Here is a 17,121-nt window from a genome sequence, read left to right as displayed (position 1 = left end):
CCTGTGACTATTTGTAGCCAGCACCACACCAGGCAAACTACAGCCTGAGAAACATCTGCTGGGCTACCAACACAACACTGCTGAACTGTAATGAACCTCAAGGCGAGGTGTTGTCTCAGTTTGAACTCCCAAGTTACAAAAGAAACAAAAAAAGTTTTAAAGAGAATAGAAAAATATTTGTCATCTTCAGAGTTCATTTTTCACTTTATCCTGTTCGTTTAATGATTTTGTTTATAATCTGAAGAGAGGAAAGATAACCAGTGCTACTGGCAGTTCCTGAGAACCGAGACTTTGCTTCAAACAGGGACAGGCAAAACGTTTCCTGAGTTAAGGGGCTGATTGAGTTGAAAGAGATTTGCCTGAAACTTTATTGGAAATTAAGAAACTCACCAACATTTCTGTTCTCTGTGTCTTTCTGCAGTTCTACTGCCTCGCAGTTAGCTTTGTTTGAAAGGTAAGTCAAGAAAAATATTAAACTCACGGGGTAATCATTAAAAAAAAGAGAACTTGCTTCTTGCAAAGGAGACCTTCCTGGTACAAACTGTTTCTCTAATCCGGTCTTAGAAAGGTTTGCTCTACAGATCTGTACAGAAAAAAAACCATCCACAGAAGTACAAGTTTCCCAGAAGTCTGTGTTTCTGTGACACAAATTTGCTATGCAATCTGCTTTGCTATTTTGGGGTTTGCGATCGTTATGGTTCACTTACAGGCTGAATATTAATATAGCAAGGTATTTCTCTTTCCTTTTAAGCCATCTTCTCCACTTTCAAGACCTGCCCAAGCCCATACCACCACCATACAGCACTCAAAGCCGGAGCACAATGTCACGTTACCTGCCTCGGCCACACTGCAGGCTTCAACAAGGGAGCTCAAATCCAAATACAAACTCTTTCTAGCACCTTTTGTAAAGGCAAATATAATCAATATAATCCATATAATAAATACAAAGGCACAGAAAACACAATCGTTAATAGAAAAACCAATCAAATTGCAACTACCTCAAATTTCAAGCACATACTTGATATTGAGCTTCCTCTGGCCTGCACAGCGTTAGCTACCTCCCCAACCAAATGCACGACCAATAGTGCACTTAACAAACACCTCCAACTGTGAATGTTTGATTTCCTTGAAAAGAAAAAGGTTTCTGTTAAATCAGTGCAAGCATACTTCTGCACACAGGTCAAATCGAGACCCACACAACGCAGATCATGACAGCGGAGCATCTGTGAATCCGTTCTTTATGTCATTATTTTTCACAGAGGCCTCAGAAAAACTGATCTGAAAAGCTCTCAGATCTCAAACTCACCCAACACTCATCACAGCACACACAAGAAAAGCACGTTCCAAATAACCGCAGCTCCCTGGCTCACATTACTCTCCCAGGAACCAGATACTTCAGATATCAGGAGCTCACGTGCAAACCTGATCCACCTGCCTGCAGCTGAATGTAACACTTCACGAAGCTGAAAGCAGCAAAACAGTCAGAATCCAGAACCAAGAACAAAAGCTGTGCTCCCAAAGCTGCTAACAGAGCAAGCCATTCAGCAGTACAGCAAGCCACATCTGTGATCCTGGGTTTTCTTACTCTAACAATATCACTTTAGAGATTTCTTACTCTAAAATAATGACTAAGATCATTAATTACACTTAATGAAACAAGGAGCCACGGAAGCATTAAACACATTGCAACTCCCACCTATTAAAAGTAAAGATGCTTTACAGAACTACAAGCTATTTTCAATACTGCAAGAGAACGAGAGGGAAAACAGTATTTTGAAATAAAAACAAGAATCAACATCCTGCTGTTCTGCTTCACACTAGAAGACTTTGTTTTCCAGCACAAACTCATCTGCAGATCCCAGGTCGGAGGGCAAAAGAAGCAGAGCATTATGCCAGGGCTCTGCTGTCACTGCCTGGGTAGAAAACAGCATCCAAGGCTGGGCAGACTTTTCAAATGTGCCTCTAAGATCTACTGACTAGACCCAGTCTGTAAAGAGAATGCACAAACACATTAAAGAAATGGCTCAGTGTAGCCCACCATGGAACAAATTTAATACCATTTAATTCCAAGAAAGTTATTTTCCATTATTCTCTAACAATAAATCTGGTAATGGAGCAGTGCCATGCTTACTTCTCAGCACTGCTGCTTACTGTGAAAGCTAAGAAAAGCAATTTTCTATAGAGATAGTAGAATGTGTTCTACTTAGATGGAAAGGTTGGAAATCAAAACTTCTATCTGCAAAACAAGCCAAAGAAAGCTTGTCACCTCTGCAAAGTGCCTGAGATGTTCAAATGCAACTACCAGCTACAACTCAAGGACACAGATGGCAGCAATACCTCAACCTAGGAACAGCTGGAATGCCAGTTTCAGAACAAGCTTAGTATTTAGTATTTTAGAGCAGTGCAAAGACAAGTGCACATTGCTGCACAGCCTTCCTACATAGCAAAATACAGTGAGACAAAAGCAAGCCTGTAACTGAGCAGTGTATGTTACGATATAGCAATGCTGGACGTGAACATTCTAAGCATCAGATTGAACAACTTTCCTTCACAAAATGTAGCTGGATAACTATGTCTTGAAAAGGAGTCTTTGATGACTCTGTACTTCAGTTACCAAAAAGAGGTTGGTCAGTCACTGCCTACAAATTGGAAGCTAAACAGGGAAAAAAGTAGAGTACTGCAAAATAGAAGGCCTAACTGAAACACTACAAATGTCAACTTGAAAATTAAAGTAAGACTGGATGATTTAATAATCTGTTCACTGTTTAGACTTCATCTACTGCTATTTTCAATCACTAATAATAAAGGCAATGAAAGGACTTTAAACAACACTAACAATTTTTGATTTAATCTGACAAATAACAATGTGCAATCATTTCACAGTACATACAGCACACATCAGCACCTCTCCCTAACATTTTATAGCAAATTAAACATATGTAACCTCTACTGTTTTTCACATCGGCAGGATGTGAGGGAAGGAGCTTCAGTTTCATAAAATGAAAAACCAAAAAAAAGTGAAGCAGGATTTGTGCACCTGTGGTCGAGAGATGTTTAGGCTTTCTGGACAAACAGATTTCTGTATGCCTTGCTGAACAGACAGAGCCTCATCACATCGGTACCCCACGAAGCTGCCTTGGGTGGGAAAGCAATGATGACGTCCAAGACAAAAGTTTCCTAACATAATGGTTCATAAGAGTTTGAATGTCAAACAGAATATCACTGGTGCATAAACAGAGATTCCAACCTTCAGAGACACATTTTTGCATATGGTTCTTCAGATTCACCAATTCTTTTAATACTGCTTTAAAGAATAAACATTTCATAAAGAAGAACGAAGTAACAAGACTAGAGGCAGCTTCTGGGTTGTGTTCTTTTTGCCATGCAAAGCTAAAACACCAACTGTGAGATGCTGCAGTGTCACCTCCTGCATATCACCATCTATCTTTAGTAGCCTTTCCAGAAGCTGCCATGCAGATTGCACATATGGTACAAAAAGCCTTTAGAATCTACTTGTTCTATGAGAGTAGAACTGTTCCCTGTATATATTTGGAAAAAAAGGAAAAAAAAAAAAATAACCACACACACACACATACACACACACACACAAAAACAAGCAAAAAAACCAACCCCAAATGAAAAAAAAACATCGAACTTACACCAATGCTTTCAAACTTACTGCTTACTCTCCACTGATTATTTATAAACATGGTATTGCACCATGTAAGACTGATAAGCTAAAATGACAGAGCAGTGATTCCCAATAAATAAAGCTTTCGTGACTTCTAATATGGGAAAGTTAAGCAAGCTTTGAGGTCTACATCATTTCCTTTAGGGAAGTTATACAAATCCCTGTTAGAATATTTGTTTTTGCTGGGGTACCTAAAGCTTCCCCCTCTTGTAATCAGTTACCTCCTCTCATCTCCTAGCTTCTTTCCAGCGTGTGCATATTTCCAACACATACAGCCTGTTAACTTCTTCATCTGATACAGCAGAACATTAATAGGTTTTGCATTTAACATTTAACCATTCACCAACTGCTACAATTGATTTCCATGACTAATAAGTACTGCAGCTGAATCCCAGGAAAATCAGGCCCACTTCCCCAATCCACAAAAAATGTTTACCACATAAATTAGAACACGACATTTAACTTCTTTATGCTTAAAACAGGAACTCAGTATTTTTCTGTTGAGTCAAAACATGAGGACAGACATATTAAAGGCCCCAGGGTGCCTGAATGCAACGGTACTGCAGAGTATGAAGGCATTTAGAAACTAACAAATGTGGCACCCATGACTCCACCAAAGCAAGTAAAACCCTTACAAAACAAATTAAAAAACCTGCAAAAAGAATTAATAAAATAAGAAATCAGGGGGTTGTTTTGGGGTTTTTTTTTTGTAAGCTACATCCTGTGTTTTACAGAACTGGAAATAAAAATCAAACAGCTGACATTACCTGCATCTTCTAAAAAATACTGCACAGCCATCAGCACCTTCCCCTGAGGTTGTAGGTCAAGCTGTGGGAAGAAAGATACCAAAGGTGAAGTATGTGGTAGACTGGAACTCCCAAGTGCTCACACTGCTGTCTAGGCGACCAAAGCCCAGCGTTCAGTAACTGCTGGATTGTGACCCCATTCCACATCTCACGGCTGCAGCAGAACCAGGTGCTTTTATCCTATTGTTTTTACTCGTATGCTGCACCGCTTTGATGTCGACCCGTCAGCTCAGTGCAGTTACAGTTCATTGTTTTTACGTGTTCTCTTCTCTCTTCTTAATTTCATCAGCATCTGTTTTTACTTTCAGTAAATTCAATTTGCACAGGAATCCAGTTTTCAAATTCTGTGCAACAATTAATAGCAATACTGACAGCACAAACCACAGATACACCAAACACTATCACATGTCATCAGAAAAACAGTAACGGCATCAACATTTATTTTGCTTTTTCCCTCAAACTGTTACACATGGTTTCTCTGGCAAATCCTACTGACCAACATTATTACAAAGCTCCCAGAGAAAAACAAGTGTCTTTCAAGCCTAGGCTCAGTAACCACTACTTCTTAACCCGCAGCCTTCGTAAAAGATAGGAAACTATTAGCATGAAAGAATCAGATTCAGTCTTTACCTTACAGCAAAGTTCCACTGGGTTAATACAACTTGGGAAAAACGAGATATACCCTTGAACATATTTCCACAAATCCCATTGCCCTACTGGGATAATGGCCAATTTTTTATATATTTTTTTTATTTCTAAGGCACTGCCTGACGTTCAGAAACATCTGTCTAACAAAGGCAAAGACTTCAGTGACTACCGACTGGTTTCCTCTCCAAACACAAAGCCAACCTTCCAAGCTACAGTAAGTGACAGCTTTGCTGAGCACGATGGTTTACCCAAGTCGTGACTGAGGTCACTTAATGCTGAAGGTGACTAGATGGTACCTGCTCTGTGGATAACAAGCACAAGATTTCAAACCACTGAACTGGCTGAACTAATACTTATTGCTATTAGTTTCAGTTCTAAATAATTGCTTTTGTCTCAGAATTCAAGTTAAGGTGGGGGAAAAAAATGTACAATTTGAGAACATAACACATGAACACAAACCAGTGATTTATTACTGAGCTTGCAAAATCTGTAAAACCTTTCAATAATATTAAACATCACCTTAAGTTTTCTGTTTTTCACCTTCAAGATCTGTTTGGTGAGGTAGACTTGCACATACTCAGAAGAGCAAAATCCTGCTACATACAATAAAAATGTACTTAAGATAGACAGAATAGGCAAGGCAACAATTGGATGCTCCCTCTGGTGCCTCTATCTAGCATTCAGGATGACCTACTGTTGTTCATTTATCCACCCCCTTCCAATGGGGAACTGGCTTTGTCACCTCTGTGAGCAACGAGACCCATCAAACCAGACATATCCATAACTAACTGTCTGCTCATCCTGCTTTATGTGGGCCAGTGAAAAGGTCTCCAGAAGCATCCTGGGCAAATTCAGCAACAGTCCAGCCCAACAGGTGCTGAATATGAGACTATGCATGAGATTTTGAGGAGACCTGCTTGTATTTAGAAAATACTTCTTTTGCATCGACCATACTCCAAACACAGGTGAGCAGCTCCTGTAGCACCAGATACACACACTTTTTGTGCAAACTGTCTCGAGTTCAGCTTTACCTACAGCTGCATGTTGGTCAAGAATATGGCACCTAGCCACCCAGCTCTCACCCAAATGATGGGATATGTAGATACTCTCTTCTGAATCTTTTCTCTCCATTCTGAGAAATGTTGGCTGTGCAGGACACTAGCTAGAGTTGCTTCAAAATCTGATACAGTTACAGAATTCTGTGCGACATCAATGCCACAGCACATTCTCACTACACTTTTTGTTAGACCAGCATGTGAGCAGCTTCACTGAATGAAAAGAGAAGGAAGAGATCTTATTTAAGCTTATTCAGGTAGAGAACAGGATTTTATAAAGATGGCATCAGTAAAACCATCATTTATCAAAAGCTCATTGCAGCTCATCAACTGAATGAATGAAATAATATGTTCAGCATTTCAGATCTATGGGCCCATGGTTTTGATACTGCCTGTTCCTATCACTTCTCTCTCGACACAAAAAATACGTTTTTAATTTCCTTTTTATTTGATGTTTACATGGTAATTAAAGATCATTCAAACACAATCATTTAACAGTTGCTCTTTGATTTTACATTGTTTGACAACAAACAGCTTCAGTATTTAAAACTACAGCAGACCTTAACTTCACCTCCTACACTACACTCTTGAGCCCAACTCTCAAAATCGCATCCAGCATGATACAGGAGCAAGCAGCAGCTTTAGCAAGATGCCACACCTTTTGACTTCATCGACAAACCACTGGCATAGAGGCAAGAAAAGATACCATTAACTCATAAGTGAGGATTAACAAACGCCCATTTAAGCAGCATCAAGCCAGGTAAAACAATTTGTGAAAATACATGTGTAAAACAGAAACATCAAGCTGAAATGCCTTAGAATCAGCTTCTCTTTATTCTCTGGAGGAATTACAACAATCAGTTCAAATTTAAGCACAAGCTGATTTCTATAACAAGCATTAAACTTTTAAAAATAGACACTCTGTGATTCATATCAGTATTTCATACACTGAAGTCACTGGTTTCATTGTCAATTTCTCGAACTTTGTATATTATCTGCTTTTAAAAAGGTTGCTAAAGTAATGGTCTTATAAGTCCTGCTACACAGGCAAAAGGGATCAAAACACTCATAGTTTAAAAGGCACAAAGTGTCTGCTCAGCCTGGAAGAAGCAGAACCAGGTCAGCAAGTTTAAGGAATTATTCTTTTCCCTTACCCAGAATTCTGCTTTGCCACTGCCCTTCTTGCAGCGCTCTGCCAGGACAGACACACCTACAGTCACTTCGGATAATGGCTCTTCTGCTGCTTTCATGAGAACAATCTGAATCACGCGTCCTTCGTAAATGTGGGCGTCAAAAGTGGACTTCCATTCCGGATACATGGTGGGTTTCTTCTGAACCAGAGTTTTTCCTCTCTCTGAAAGACACATCAAAAATGGAGAGAAACTGTAAAACCAAAAGGCAAAGCTCACCCAGACAAGCAGAATACGTAAAGGCAATAAAGGTGTTACTGTGCCACCTCAGAGACAGGGGCAGACAATACCAGTGTGGGATTAGTCATATGCATTCCAAGAGGGAATATCTGCACAGCTGCTTTCTGGCATCAATCTCCATGACGTGTTATCTGACTGTAGTGACCACCTACTGCTAAAGATAAGATAGATGTTATGCTGACCTAAGTTTGAATTGAAACTTGTGGCAGAGATGAGAAGTTCCACATTTCCATTTCCAAGTTATCCCAACACTGCACTTCTATTCATAAACAAGTCCCTCTCAGTGACACTGTACTCCCTCTGCTGTGCTTGCCACTTTTTAATGAGCATCAGAAGGCCCTCTGTGTACAGGTACATAATAGCACACACAGACCCTGTGCAGTTAAAGGTAAGGACACCTGTTACCTTCATTTCTTCTTGCCTTCAGGTTAGTGTACCAACCAGCTGCTTTCTGTCCCTATCTAACAAGCATCAGTGTATCTCTACACCTGGCCAGCTCAGTAATCTCACTGACACATCCAAGATGATACTTACTGCCTTCTAAACAACCACATCCAGTTTTTCCAATGCAACTCTTGTACATGATGCCACCTCCACAGCATTTCTCTTATGTGCTCCTAAGCCAACTAGTCCCCATCTGTACGCAGGTAACTGAAAACTGTTCTGTACAATTTTTTACTGCTTATCAGGATTATTTGCTGCAATAAAAGTGCTTTCTAAATGCCTCTCCAGCTCCGAATGATATTTTTTCCTCCTGTAAGAGTGCAATCTGTTCTTACGCTATCAAGGCAGCAGCAAAGCAGATTAGATAGCTGGACCCTTCCCCAAGAAGCTACAGTGTGATCTGCTGCCATCAAATTTTCATTCACTTCAATGAAAGAAGAATGAGACAACTCTTAAAACAAAAAACCAACAATTTCCTGGAAACACAGGGCAGAGACCACATTCATTCAGAAGCAATTTGCTTGATACACGTTGCTCAATTGTGCAGAGCTATCCACACAAGAGTAAGGAAAAGTGTCCTTCCTTATTAGGGAAGGCCTATTCACAACAGCATGACAAATTACAGTTTTGACAAGCAAACCAAACTGCCTGTCAAAAGCCATACTATAATGTTCACATAACCACCTGAGGACCTGTGTCATTTCACAGCGATTCTGAGCATTCCTTCTTGACTGAGTCAAATGCTTTTATCTGAAATTTGGGCAACCTTGCAGACAGAAAAACTCAAGAATATTAGCAATGCAAACCTACCTTCAGAGCTTTGTAATTGCTATTCACAGCTATGGAAGAATTTGGAAATATTGTAGTGAAAGTATATCAAGTAAGCTCAAAGAGAACATCATTCAGGGGTTATAAAGGCAAGGTTGAATTAAAAGTGAGCTGACTGCACAGCAAAGCTTTTATGTTAGCCTCTTTTTTGGGTTGCTAAAGCCAGGCTCCTTCATCAGAAAGGCATGCTTCAGCCAGCATCCTTGAGGGTACAAAGAACTGCAGCCATTTGCAGGAGCTCTGGTGGTAATTCACAATTTGCAGAAGCAGCAGTACTTTACAGCTGAGTTGATAATAATCTTTGTATGTTTTTTAGTGGGAAGAAGAACTAATTCAGCCCATTCACAGAAGTGTCCCTACTCCCACGCCTCAATTAAGATCTGCTTTGCTCAGTTACTATGCACATTCTTACCCTACGGAGAACTGGAAGAAGCTACCTGAATTAATGGCAATGACCTCCAGCTCATTCATGCTGCTTTTTAGTTAAAATCATACTAATTGAGACTTGCCACAGATCACAGTACCTGCCTGTAATTGAACACTTAAGTCTGAGCAACGAACAGCCTTTAAAAAACACTGTTTCTACCCTTCCTGAATTCAGGACTCCATTATTTCTCTGCTAACACTAGTGGCTTCAAATTCCTTTTCATATCTGTGAATTGGCTTAATGCCTAATCATCAGGCAAATTATTTTCTTCTTATATAACAAGATTTCCTCAATCACGCTTCATTACGCAAACCCAACTGAAGTTATTCCAACCCTTGTCAAACTGGCAACAGGAGCAGTTTCTTTTCCTTAGCACTTCCCACCCCCAACTAGTCACTGCTCTGAGGTTCACAGCACCCTTACCCTCCATCTTTCACTACTTCAAAGATAGGAGCAAGCAGAGGGGAGAAATGGTGGGACAATTCCACTTGCCAAAAAGAAACATAAGGTGACTAATTGTAAAGAGGATTTATTTAGACCACCTTCCACACCTCCACACGTTCTAGCAATCAGTGCTTTGAACACCATTTCTTTAGAGCGCCTCCCATCAGACTAGGAAAGAATCTCTTCGGAGCTTAATGCATTTGCTGGATGACAACATTTTCTGGAAGGGGTGCTGTGCTTTTCCTGCATTTTGTGAAGCCCTAGAAACATAAGGCAGGATTTAGAAGGCTCGGTCTAATCCATACAGCAATTCCTAGGCTTTTCTCTCTCACCCTGTTTGGTTGCAGTGCACATTTTAGGTAAATATCCGAAACTATTTTAAACCTTTGAGGAAGTGCTCTTTGAAGGCTGCAGGTCTGCTCAATGAGGAGATGCTAACAAAACTTTGAGTGCAAATCATTCCAATCAAGTAATTCCACCCAAAGCCTCAGTTACTATTACAACAATCACATACGTTTGTCATTAAATCCATCCTCTAAGGCAATAAAACTAAGGTACTGCTGTCCGCACGAGAAGGGTATCCTCAAAGTTGCTGCTGTTCATATCCCTTTTAATGATACTCCACTACACCACTCTTTCTTTCAGAGCCCTTGTGAGTGCAGTCTGTTGCTCACAGAACTGGAGAGAACAACGCTTTATTTAACGTTTGCAAACCTATGTCATATAAAGCTAATGACTCAACTTATACAAAAGTGATATTTCAACTGTTTCAGCTGCTTCACCATGTAATTTGTGAATACAACACATTTCACCTGGTGGTGCTGATGCAAGAGAAAGAAAGCTTAGACTTCATCCTGCCAAGTGATGAGCGTTCTGGCTGCAAGGACAAGAGAGCCCTAACAAAGAAAACCCATTTAACAGTGGGGGTAGAAACAAGCCGTTGTTAATTTTCCTGTTCTGAAAGAAAGGCTCATGCTGAGGTGCTTGGCATGACAGGAACAGCAGGACACGTTACCATTCACAGACTAAGAGGGATTGCAGTATTTCTCAACAGTTCATTTGTAATCAAAAAAGTACCACCATTGGTAAGCTCACCTGTAGTCAATGCCTCCTTCATCTTGATAGCGCAGAAAGGCTGTAGTTGTTCCCCTTGATTCTGCACGGGTCCCAGCTCGAATGAGTTGAAAGATATCCGCAAGAAGGGGGCCATTGTTCACAACAGTGCCGATGCACACCTGTGTGGAAATAAATGAATAGAAAACCTGGTCTGAGACACACGAGAAAACAGGGCTCACACAGAGCTCAGCCATCACAGCCACTACAACCCATGCTCTGAAATTCAGAAGTCTTATACGAGGCTTTCAGACCAGAAGCCCAAAGCGAAACTGGCCCAAACCAAAACAAGAAACATCACCAGTATGACCAAAGCCTTAACATAAGGCACTCTTTTTAACTGTACCCAGTTTGACTTTTATCCTCCTCAATTTTTAGTCACTGAGACCACTTCCATTGAGAGATACAAATTATCAAAGAAATCACAAAGTAAGACACAGTGGAAAATTCAAGTGGAAAAACTGCATATATTTATTGCCTTTTTTTCCTCCCTATAATAAAAAAAATAATTGCTTTTGGAGCCCCTTGTGTGACTATACAGAATGAGTATATTTAAGCATATATTCCTACCAATACAAAATGACAGCACTGAGTCACTTGGCTTAAACTTCCAGGAAATGCAGGAATCCAAATAACCTAAGTCAGCAAAGTAGTGTTTCACTTGTCTTCCCTCCTCCTCAAGAGCTCCTGAACACAGAGCAGATTTCTGCTCAGTTTGCAGCACCTCCAACAATGCAGTTTACTGTACATGAATCCTTGTTTGGTGAAGGAAACGTGAATTAATCAAAAGGAAAGGAAGCAGCATTCCTCGCTAACGGATGACTAAGTGCAATCAGAGAAAGGATTAGAAGAAAAGAGTTAGCAAGGTGCTAGGAAGAGATGATGGAAAAAAGAAAGAAAGGTGGGCTGAGCTGGTCTTTATCTGTAGATTGTTAACTAGCTTGGTCGAGCAGATAGGAGCAGCATTTTAAGCAATCCTGCATACACTTGTCTTTTTTTAATTTTTATTACATAGTGGCATTGACCTGAGAAGCAATTAACATTCTTTAAATTCTTAAGGCCCAGAACAGTCATTCAGATAACAGACTATGAAATTTGCAGCAAAGCAGAATATAGTTCCTAACACTATTTTCTGGCACCATGCAGTATTCTTACATGGAAACAATTTACAAAAGGAAATAAAAAAGTCTAATGACTCTTTAACATTTATTGAGCTAGTTTTTGTTAATGGAGCAGTTCCCTATTTTCAGCAGAGTAAGGCAAAATTAGAAAGCAGGTTTAGGATTACTTGGCACCATTGCTCGCTCTATTTAAGAGGAAACAAAATTGCTTCTGACACGTTCTTGGCCATAGCAGGCAAAGTATTTGCAGGTAGGCCAACAGCCACACGCAGAAAGAATGAAACTCACCCTGCTGCTGAAGGGGCTCTGGCTGTGCAGCACTCCCTCAAAGGAAGCAGCCAGGAGATGCTCTCCCTTCAGTGCCTGCCCCTTCCATGAGCCACAGGCCCACCCAGACTCTCAGTGAAATAACGCCCTTCCGCACCAACCCACTGGTTAATGTGGCTGGGAGCACTATTTGATGAGACTGGGGATTGAGAAGGCCTCAAGGAGAGCCAAACAGCTTTTGTAGAAGCACGATCTGACGCCTCCCTCAGACAAAGGCAGCCCAAGCACCACGCTCATAAAGAGCTTTATTGAGGAACATATTTTTACTGCCTGAGAGAGACTTGTGCTCAGGGCTATCTCAAGTGACGGGCCGTATGACTCACCAGCACCAAGTCTCGTGATGTTACTCTCAGTACAGATGCAAAAGAAACCAGAATTCATACTATTTCTGGGGAAATACCTTTAGGACCCACTCAGGCCATAGGCAGAAACAAGCTAGGTAGGTTGGCGTGCAGCTCCCACTGGAAACTTCGACAAAAAACACCAGGTTGCAGAATAACTCAGGCTGGAAGGGAAAACCCAGCTAGAGTTACAAAATAGTTAGAAGGCATTGACTAAACTAACATCAGCTAAACTAACAACTGCACTGATTTCACCCAAACTGAAGCCAATATGAGTCTGAAGCAGACCACAAGGTTTGCTGTTGGACATTTACTTCAAGAGCAAATTAACAGATGAAACAGAAATAGGTACAAAGAAATGCGGATTTTGTACCACACAATCTTCCTTTGTTCTGATGCTCTAATGCAAAATCTGCTTTGAAGGCCACATTTTCAACTCTGCTTCTCAAAACACTGTTTCTTAGTTTTTGTTTATGGTTATTTGTTTTAGTTTCGTAACACTTGGCGTGAGTACCATCTCAAATCCTCACTCAGAAATGCAGTGCTAAACGCAAGCAATTAAGGAGTCAGTGGGAAACATCAAAATCAAAATCGAATTCTTTGGTCATGGTCACAAGAGCTTACCTTCAAGGTTACCATGAAAAGCACTAGAAAATGCCTTTCTGTTTTTCCATTTAATAGAAAAATGTCAACAAAAATCTTACTTTCACATAAGAAACTATCTATTTCTTTACCCTTAGACATTCTGCTCTTTGAAGAAAAGCAGGTACGTTCAGTGGCTTCACAGAAAATCCCACTATATATGAGAGACTGCACACTGAGATGCTGGAAGGCTGGTTAAGTAAAGACAGGAGGGTTAGGATTGACTCCTCAATTGCTTTCCAATCTTCATCTACACTAAGATATTGCACTTGACACATACTGGCTGTACTGCTGTAAACAACAAAAGCACACCCTACTGAAACTGCTTTTGACAGCAAGAGAAATTCCAGAGAAATTTACTTTAATTCAACAAAGTTTCTAAAAATCCCTGCTCATCCAAAGCTTTGTCACATCTGAAAAGCAAAAGCACCCAAAGTAATACATAACATTGCTCACTGCAATTTAGACAAAAGTACCCCTCTGGTCTCCTTTAAAGCATTGACTCTAGCTTTAAGAAAGAACCATGTCTGTCAAGAACTGCTATAAACCACCAGCCATGACCTGAAGGCAATTTTACAACGGACTCATATGACCTGTATTACTGCTAGGACGCATCAAAGCCAACCTGTTTTCCATTCAGTGTATGATTTTATCCCAACTGGTGCAGAAACTGAGATGCAAACTCCCAAAATACTGTAACTGAGGAAAAAAACACACTGGGAAGATGCTTTAGAAGCACTGTTTTGCACAAGTACCCATGGTGGCCACAGTGATTCAGACCGTGCTCCTCAATGCTCCCCAGAACATCCATTACAAGGATCCCAGTGCACACAACTGCAAGTTGAAGCTACGTCCAATACCACCTACAGTAGATTCTATAAAACCCACATCAACTTCCAAGCTGCTTTAAAATTGACAGCTTTTGACTGTATTCAATACGAAAAGAAAATCATCCATGTAACTGTTGACTATAATAAGCATGGAGAGAAGAGAGCGACAACTGAAACTTCTTCGCAGCGATGCCAGCGTTGAATGGGTGAGCGCTTAGGTTTTTATTCTAACGTGACACTGAAAACCGTGAGACACAATGGACTGGCTCCTCTCCTCCCAGCAAAGCACAGCAGCTATCAGGGACTCATGCTGAAGCCGAAGACATTGCTTGTTACGATTCCCTTGTGCTGTAATTCTTCCTTGCTGCCAACAGTGAGCCGCCTTTAATACAATCAGGAGCAAAGAAGCAGTCGTGACTTTTGCATAAAGTGGGAGGAGGAGGAAATATTGCCATGCCAAGAACAGGCTGCTCAGAGGTTGTGGATGCCCCGTCCATAGAGGCGTTTAAGGCCAGGCTGGATGGGTCCCTGAGCAACCTCATCAGGTTGGATGAAGCACTGCCTGTTACAGAGGACTTGGAACTTGATGATCCTTGAGGTCCCTTCCAACCCAAGCCACTCTATGAATCTCTGATTCTCAGAACAGAACGCTGAAAGGACTAAAAAGTAATGGAACAGTTTGTCCATCACAGATACAGATCTATACATTCAAGCAAAAAGCAAAGTGAGAAGTCTCTTCTGCTGATATGAGCCTCTGGTTTCCTTGTAACCGTCAGAAAAGCAATGAAGTCCCTGCATTTTGCAGATGGATGTACGGCTGCACATGCACCAGGGTGATGGCTTTTCCCTGGAATGAGTGCCTTCTGCTCAGCTCCTTGCTGAAACCACTTCCAAAGCCACAAAAATGCTTTGGGGAACGCCAACACCAGCAGGCAGCATCACACGCAATTGACCAATGGGTGTTCAGCCCTGCAAACACAAAGTAATAACTTCTGCTCCTTAAGATGCAGAAATATGAGTTATTTCCAACTTGCAGTGTTGCCCATTTTTTTTTTTATTTTTTTTTTTTTTATACAGAAGGACTTCCCTTCCTTCATTCTGGCAATGTACAAAAGGTTCAAGAATGACAGCAACAAACTATTGCCCAGCTTCTGTTGCCCTCACAGAAGCCTCAGAACCACGACCCAGCTCTTTGTGTACTTCCTACAGAAGGTTCTCCTGCTAATTTAACAGTGATAACACAGGAAAGTCTGCAGGTAGAGATGCTGGCAACTTGATTAGCATCCTTTGCCTGTGCACACCATTAACATGCACATTTGCATTTTGATTATTCCCTCTTATGGTGTTTTTTGCTTACACTGCAGAATCACACACACAAAGCAGTCAAGATGGCTACTGCTCCTGAATAACTCTCTTCACAGGTAAACACTGCGCTGATCAAAATACTGTCCTCAAGACAGAAGCAGCAGTAGCTTTGCTGTAGAGCATGTACCTGAATCAGTCATCATGATACTTGTCATTTTTGACACTGCAGACCAACAGTTACTCTATAGAGAACTTTCACACGTTCTGATTCAGGTCCTGTCCTCTATTTGATGTTCTGGGGGCAGAAGTTGCTCTCGAAAAGAAACCAGTTTAAAGAGTTTTGTTATATTTGCTGTTACCAGCCTTGTCAAGAAGACAGACTGCAGCGCTCTACATCAGCTGTACTTCCCTAAGCACCTGGACTATGACACCACTGCTATTTCAGCTAAAGGCTGAAAAGGTACCTATAGCCAATGAGGGACCTACAGCAAACACTACGACGTAATGCTGGCAGATGCCAAAGGAGGCAAAAAAACCATTATTTAGCCACTCAAGTTGCGACTATCTCTTTTTTATTTACTCCAATAAATGACAGAGCCATCTGTCCATGGAATCCAAGGGTGGTAATTAGAAGCAGGAAGCCTCCCAGCAATATTCTGATGAACTATCACATGGAGAAGATTTTACAAACAAAATAAAAATAAACCTTAAAATTACAACTAATGCACTACACTTATAAAAGCAAAATACATAATGCATGAGGAAAGCAATGCATCTAAAGCATTAGCAAATACTTAACAAAATGCACTTACCTTTGGGAAGTCAAGCATTAAAAGAACATCTTTAAGGCAGCCCAACTTCTGCAGCAATATTTCTAAAAACACTTTCAAGTAATTACACCAAAGGACTGAGGTGAGAAAAGACTGACAAGAAATATAACAGTACAATTCAATTTCCTCGCTGTTAAATCCACTGTCAAATTATACTTTTTTTTTTCTTTTTCCCAGATCAAAGCTACAAAAAGGCAGTCCTCTAAACTCTAGTGTAAGTTATACATATTTTGAGATCAGCTTTGTTTTATTCAATAGTACATGCAGAATGATTCATCATACCCTACAAACATAGCACAAAAATAAAAAATGTTGTTACCATTTCCTTCCTTCCCTCTCCCTTTTTTTTTTTATACTTCTGCTTTTATTGGGTTAGAACAAGACCAGAAACAGAGAATGACATAATAAAATCTCTTATTATTTGTGTTGCAATAGCATGGAAAAAATCCAGCCAGATTAGCTGTGTTCCTGGGGTTTCTCCTGCCTGGCCAGAAGCACGGATGTTTCCACGCCTCTTCTGCATGCTCAACAGTCCCATAACTGCCTGAATTTATGGCTGTCTTATAAGCTGGTGATACTTCCCTATCACTTACAGGCCAAAAAAATTACTGATGCTTTCCCTGCATTTATTATTCCCAACACTTTAAATCTTCCCAGGACAAATTTCTGGAAAGCAGCACAGAATGCTCTTTTTCTGGAAAGGGAAGATTAGGAGCAAAGTTGCTGTTTTTGATATTCCACAACGCTACTTGGGAATAAGGACGTCATGTCAGCCGCCTGTCCTTTTGAACTGCGAGTTCTGAACTAAGAAATGGTAAGTTTAATTCACTTTTTTTTTT

At 40.6% G+C, this 17,121-nt stretch overlaps 1 protein-coding gene across 1 annotated transcript; it reads right to left on the bottom strand.

Moving 5' to 3' along the window:
• Window positions 1–4,390: 4,390 nt before the first annotated feature.
• Window positions 4,391–12,829, bottom strand: LOC104913106 (protein kinase C delta type-like). Its single transcript, XM_031555486.1, has 4 exons — window positions 12,735–12,829; window positions 10,869–11,008; window positions 7,355–7,554; window positions 4,391–4,519 (listed from the first exon to the last, which is right to left on the bottom strand). The coding sequence occupies exons 2-4, from the start codon at window positions 10,981–10,983 to the stop codon at window positions 4,406–4,408; spliced, it is 429 nt and encodes a 142-aa protein (XP_031411346.1). The 5' UTR covers window positions 10,984–11,008; window positions 12,735–12,829; the 3' UTR covers window positions 4,391–4,405.
• Between the last annotated feature and the right edge of the window lie 4,292 nt (window positions 12,830–17,121).

This window comes from Meleagris gallopavo, chromosome 14 (genome assembly GCF_000146605.3).
Source record: "Meleagris gallopavo isolate NT-WF06-2002-E0010 breed Aviagen turkey brand Nicholas breeding stock chromosome 14, Turkey_5.1, whole genome shotgun sequence".
Taxonomy (NCBI): Eukaryota; Metazoa; Chordata; class Aves; order Galliformes; family Phasianidae; genus Meleagris; species Meleagris gallopavo.
Note: the sequence above shows the minus strand (reverse complement) of the source record. Positions and strands in the feature narration are given on the sequence as shown.